The following is a 6,881-nucleotide window of genomic DNA, read 5'->3' on the forward strand; positions in this document are numbered from 1 at the left end:
CCAGACGAAGACAGACTAGGAAGAAAGAGTGTCGAACTACTTCTGAATATTTACTCACTGAAAACCTTATGAATAGCAGAGAAACAGGCACTATACTTGTGTTTTATTCCCCAATGCTTAAAATACAGGCTAGGACAACAGCTCTGACTGCTTCTTCCTCATCAGTCTCCTCCAGGAGCCCCATCTTGTGACATTCCCTTCCTACCCAACTCCACTTTTCTATTCACTGCTTTGATGTTTTTTGCTAGTTTACCTTTTATCAACCTCTCTACTCCCAAGCCATCTTACATATTAATAAGAGAGATAATCGTATGTTAACTTGCTGCCTTTGTTGATGTAGCCTGATACATGATGAGAAGAAGCAGCTAAAAACATCCACTAATGACAGCAATGGGCAATGTATGAATTATGAATTTAGGAAAATTGGAAGTCATCAAAAATGAAATTGAATGCATAAAGATTGATACTGGAGGCATTAGTGAGCTGAAATGGACTGTTATTGACCATTTTGAATCAGACAGTCACATACTACACTATGCCATGAATGACAAATTGAAGAGGAACAATATCACACTCCTCATTAAAAGGAATATTTCAAGAACTACCCTGATGTACAATGCTGCCAGTGGTAGGATAGTATCCATATGTATACAACAAAGGTCAGTTAGTACCACTATTATTCAAATTTATGCACTAACCACTAATGCGAAAGATGAGGAAACAAGATTTTTACCAACTTCTGCAGTTTTAAATTGATCAAATATGCAATCAAGATGCACCGAAAATTCCTAGTTATTAAAATGGGAAAACTGGAAACAGAGAAAGATCAGCAGTTGTAAGATATGACCTTGGTGATAGAAACACTGCAGACTGCATGACAGAATTTTTTAAGACCAATGACTTATTCATTGCAAATACCATTTTACAACAGCATACATGGTGATTACACATATGGACCTCACCAGATGGAATACATAGGAATCAAACTACAATTGTGGGAAAAGACACTGGAGAAGCTAGTATTATCAGTCACAACAAGGTCAGGGGCACAAATGCAGAACAGACTATCAATTGCCTTTAAGCAAAATTGAATGATTTTAAATTATACATTCTTAGTGATCAAAAGGAGTCCTGGTGTGGTGCTGTGGGTTAATGCACCAGACTGCAAAGCCGTTTGAACTGCAAGGTCGGCGGTTCAAGCTCACCAGCTGCTCCTTGGAAACCCTATACAGGGTTGCTATGGGTTGGAATCAACTTGACGGCACCTAACAACAACATTTATACACTTCAATGGGTAGAAAAGGAAGCTATAATAACACAAACTTTTAGAATTTTCAAGTAATTAGACTTGCCTTTTTCTTCAAAGCAGAGGTTTCTGATACTGTGAATCTTCTGAAATTATACTCAAATTTTGATTGCATAAATAAATAGCATTTGTATTTTAATAGGGAACAAATCCATAGCTTTCATCAGACTCTCCAAGGGTATGTGTCTTAGCTATCTAGTGGTGTTATAATGGAAATACCACAAGTGGAAGCTTTTAACTAACAGAAATTCATTTTCATCCTTTTGGAGGCTAGCTCAGATTCAGAATACTGGCTCTGAGGGAAGGCTTTCTCTCTTTTCCGATGCTGGGGAAAGGCTCTTGTTTCCTTTCTGCATTTGTAGGCTCAGCATTCCTTGGAGATGTCCATGTGTCTTGGCTTCAATCTTCCCCTGGATATGTGCTTCAAAGGGCAGAGACCCCAGGTCTTTCTTGGTAGTACCAGATCCCTCTGATCTCTGCCCACTTCTCTCTCCTTTCATCTCTTGTAAGTAATAGGTGGTACAAGTCACACCGGAGGGAGGGAAGCTCCCTTTACATTGGATCAGGGCTGTGACTGGAATAAGGGTGTTGCATCCCACCCTTGGAGTCCTGGCATGGCTCTGTAGGATGAGCACTGGACTGTGAACCACAAGGTCGGCAGTTCAAGCCCACCAGCTGCTCCTCAGAAACACTATACAAGGTCGCTATGAGTCAGAGCCAAATCAATGGCACTTAACAACATCCCACCCTTAATTCTCTCGATGGCTTATCACAGCAGGTCATATCATGGGGAATAATTATATAATTGTCATATTACATCTTTACATACCTGCCAAACCACTGAGAATCACAGATCAGTTAAACTGACACATATGTGTGTGTGTGGTGGGGAGACACAATTCAATCCATGATAGTATGTAACCCCCAAATGGATAGGATTCTTTATTGCTTTAAAAAAGCAAATTTCAGCTACTGTGATATATCATTTAATGCAGGCTTTTGCCTAGAATATGCCACTTCAATAACTTGTAATCCAAAAAGAAAATGCACAATGACAGTGGTGTTGTTGGTAAGTGCCATCAAGTCAGTTCTAACTCATCATAGTGACCCTGTATAGAGTTTCCAAGGAGTGGCTGGTGGGTTTGAACTGCCAATCTTGAGGTTAGCAGCCTAGTGCTTATCCTACAATGCTACACCAGCACCTCACAGTGATATCTTTATAATTTAAATTAATTCATTCAAAAGTACCTAACTAAGCCCCATTGTTGTCCTAAATTCTGACTCATAGAGACCTAAAGGATAGAGGAGAGCTACCCCAGTGGATTTCCATGACTGTAAGTCTTTATGATGCATCTGAGGTATGGTGTTGGAAGAGAATATTAAAAGTACTATGGACTGCCAAAAGAACAAACAACAACAACAACAAAATCTTTACGGAAGCAGACTAGTGAATAGTTCTCTCAATGAGCGGCTGGTGGATTTGAAGTGCTGATCTTTGGGCTAGCAGTTGACTGCCTAACCACTGTGCCACCAGAACTTCTTGAAAAAGTATTACTCCTGGTATAGTGCTGTAGGATCAGCACTGGACTCCGAACCATAAGGTCGGCAGTTCAAACCCACCAGCTGCTCCTCGGAAACCCTATATAGGGTTGCTATGAGTCAGAACCCACTTGATGGCACTTAACAACAACAACAACAACATGTCAGGTGCTGGAGATACAGTGTTAAGCAAGAAAGACAAAATCCCTGCCTTCATAGGGCTTACGTTCTAGAAAGTGGAGACAAAAATAAATGAGTAAGCAAATAAGAAATTTCATATAGTGATACCTGCAGTGGAGAAGATGAAACAACAGTGGAATAGATATTGACAGAAGTGGAAAGAGGGTCATTTTGCCTAGAGTCATCAGGGAAAGTCATACAAATTGAAATTTGAATGACGCGAAAAGAAGAGCACTCTAAGAATAAAGACAACAGAAAGTGCTCACATCCTAAAATGAGAACATTGAACACCAGCACTTGAGGTTTCAAGAGAAAGAGCCATTATCTTCTCTCCACTCTGTACTCTCTACAGCTTTCAGAAGAATGTCTCTCACTCAAATTCAATAGTACTTTTTCCTAATGTTTAAAAAAAAAAACTTTTTTAGAAGACTCTTCCCTGCTTAGGGTCATTATTAGTTTACTCTTCTTCAAGACAGACAATATCATCAGACAACGTGAATAAAGACTTTTGGATTTTGTAATAACACAGAGGGGACAAAAAAAAAAGGGGGGGTACCAAATATGCCAAGATTTTTTAGAAGTTTCTTCCAGGTTGGCAGTTTTACAGGTTTAAAGATTCTATGCAAATTCTGTAAAGGGCATTCTGTGCTCAATCTTCCTTCCACCCCCAGAGTTTAGTACTTTGCATTTATAGTAGTATTTGTAATCTACAATACAAAAGAGGGTGAAACTCCAGCCAGTATGCATAAATTAAAGGGCAGGAGCGGTTCACAAGGAGCTGTCCAACAATCAACGGGCTGAACACCAGGAGAAGGTTTCAGGGACTGAAAACTATGCCTCAAAGATATTACAAAGATAATTTAAAAGAGAATGTTACCAGCCCAACTTCATGATATGCAGAAAACCGTTCTAGTCCCTTCTCCCAGCCTTTGACACACATGTCTTTAGATTCCCTCATTCTGCATCAACAAGACGGATTTTTAAATACCACGTACATCACGCTAATAATAAAGGCTTACTAAATAGATATTAGGAAGAACACAGACATTTGTTCATCTCCACCTCAGTAATTACAATCTGAGTACTTTAAATCTTCAAGTTACATTTGTAAAGCTTCAATAAGAGCCTGAAGCCATGTATGCCTTACACCAAGCTGAAACTACACAACGATCCCGATTAACACCACCAAATTAAAACGGATTTTGTTTCATATAAGGGCACAACTGAAAGCACAAGAAAACCCTAAGAGGTGAACCTAACTGGAAGCCTTCCTGCCTGGAAGCACCTCTACAGACACGGAAAAGATGAGGTAAGGCAGAGAAAGGGGAAGTGACTGCGAACAAAACTCAGAGGGTGCCCAGTCACATAAGCCAGGATTCCTGGTCCTTCCCTGCGGCAGAACCCGCGGAGGGATCCGGTGTCCGGTGGAGCTGGGCCACCGCGGGTCTCGGCACCACCCAATCGCCATCTCGTCTGCCCTCTCTCGCCCGTCTGGTGGGGACCCGAGACCCCGGAGTCACCCCTTCCTCAGTTGCAGCTTTCCTTCTCGATGCAGGAGTTAGAGTCCAGTCCCGGGAGCCCACGACGGATGCTCAGTAGGAGCTGGCCCCGCCTCGAGGTCTCCCAGGCAGGACCGCCAACTCTTACCTTCGGGCGCCGGCGGCGGCTCCTGTCGCTTCCCGCGGGACAAGAAAGCCTTGGGCAACAGCAGCGACACAGACAGGACAAGTCCAGAAATCAGGGCAACCCTCTGCACCGTGGAATACGCCATGGTCGCTAGCCGTCACCTCAGGGAACAGATCCAGCCGGAAGCGGAACTGAAACCGCAGCGCCGGCAGCTACCCTGGACCAAACCGCGAAGTGCGTGACGGCGCAGCGCGAGGGACAAGGTGCCTGCGCTCCAGCTCGCGTCTGGATCTGCCTTGCTCCTCCCTCCGAGTTATCAGTCCCAGTAAATGGTACCCTTGCCCTCCAATTTGCACCAACTAGAAACTTTTCCTTGCTCAAGCTCCACTTGTATTCTATCTTGTGCATTCTATTACCAACTTCTGGAAATCATCCACTCCATCCCCACTTATATTAATTGCATCACCACCCACCCCTGTAACCACCCCTAAGACCACCACCATCAATTTCCTGATGATCTCAACGAATTCATGGCCTTCCAGCTAACACTCTTGGCACCACATCCATTCTCCATCTGCAGTCAGAGTTGATAATTGTAAAAAACTTCAGTCTAATTATTTCCATCTTAAAACTTGTCAATAGCTCATTATATTCAAAACAAGTGTCAAATTCCTTTCTGTGACCTCAAGGCCCTGCATAATCTGGCTCTAATCAATGCGTCATCCAAATTGGATCATTTGCTATTTCTCTATTATATTCCTTAGCTGGTCCTGTTCCCTCTGCCTGGAAAATTCTTCGCCCCATCTCCATTTGTCAAAAACATCTCTGAAAAACAGCTTGAAAATACTTCCAGTGGTGATACTGTTTCAGCCAGCCTCTTCTTCCTCTGTATCCCCACAGTTTTTGTTACTGGCTTTCTTCATTCATTTAACAAACATTTTCTTAATTTTATGTATCAGACCCTGAACTTGGCATTAGAGGATCTGATGAATCAGATAGTGTCCCTTATGAGGTAGAGCGTGATCTAATCAAGAAAATGCAAGAATTATTGTGGACTCTGGAGCAGTCAGCTTAACTGGAAGAGGGACACAGAAACGCCTTTCTAGAAAAGATGTAATTTGAGTTTGGTTTTGAAGAATGAATAGCTTTCTAGGCAGACAGGTGGGCAGGGTTAGAAGGGTACTGAAGGAAAAGGAAAGAAAGAAAGCAAAGGCATGCAAACTTGAAGCTTGCTGGTGTGTTCAGAAAACTATCAGCAATATGGCTGGGCCATATGGTTGGTGACAGGACACAAAGATAATGATGAGAATACAAAGATAGGCAGGCACTAAATTGTGAAAAGCTTAGCCATGACTTCCCATTAAGCATGACAGATGGGACACATGCATTTTCTTTGCTTTCTCCAGATACCTCACAAAAGTAGAAATACAGAGTTAAAGTGCATAGAACCACAGACTTAGAGAATGGGAAAAACATGATAGCAGACAAGAAATGTCAAAATTTTGTAAGATGCATGACAACAATAATGAAAAGAAATATACTTCTAGCCACATATTAACTTGAAATTTTCAGTACTTTCTTCTAAAGTAAAAAGAAAGAGGTGATATCAATTTTAATATATGTTATTCATTCCAATATATCAAAAAAAGATCATTTCAATATATATAGTGCTAGTCACATTTCAAGGATTCATTAGCCACATTTGTCTAGTGGCTACTGTGTTGGACAGAACAGATGTAGAGCACAAAAATCAAAGTGCCATAGGAAAAGCCTAAAAGAAACAAACTGCAGTTAATCTCCAATTTACCATATAATTGTCACAATGCACTGCACTTATGATCATCCTTTTTAATTTTTATTTTTGGTGCATCATATCATTAGTAGCATGTAGCACATATAATATTGTAGTGTGTAATTTGTTGATGTCAGCCCCAAAGACAAAAATTGGATTTACAAAGCTACTGATAATAAAAGGCAATGATAATGAAAACTTTTGAAAAATGAGATATTCAACTTATATCAGGACCACTTTGTGATGGAGTTGGCATAACAGGAACCCTATTGTAAGTTGGGGACAAACTGTAATTAATGACGTTGTTGTTGTTGTTAAGTGCCATCGAGTCAATTCCAATAGCGACCCTGTATAGGGTTTCCAAGGAGCAGCTGGTGAGCTTGAACCACCAACCTTGCAGTTCAAGCAACTTTGCAGTCTGATGCATTAGCCCACAGC

The 6,881-nt window shown here is 41.3% G+C and overlaps 1 protein-coding gene across 3 annotated transcripts in view; it reads right to left on the reverse strand.

Moving 5' to 3' along the window:
- The window catches only part of RIC3 (RIC3 acetylcholine receptor chaperone), a 47,612-nt gene extending 42,815 nt beyond the window's left edge, over nt 1-4,797 (reverse strand). For 2 of the 3 annotated variants that reach the window (XM_006872978.1, XM_006872980.1), the window contains exon 1: nt 4,673-4,796. In XM_006872978.1, the coding sequence (XP_006873040.1) occupies nt 4,673-4,796 (124 nt within the window). Of the gene's footprint in view, nt 1-4,672 lie in introns of all 3 variants that reach the window. The other variant, XM_006872979.1, reaches the window with a different exon arrangement.
- Between the last annotated feature and the right edge of the window lie 2,084 nt (nt 4,798-6,881).

This window comes from Chrysochloris asiatica, unplaced genomic scaffold (assembly GCF_000296735.1).
Source record: "Chrysochloris asiatica unplaced genomic scaffold, ChrAsi1.0 scaffold00219, whole genome shotgun sequence".
Classification (NCBI taxonomy): Eukaryota; Metazoa; Chordata; class Mammalia; order Afrosoricida; family Chrysochloridae; genus Chrysochloris; species Chrysochloris asiatica.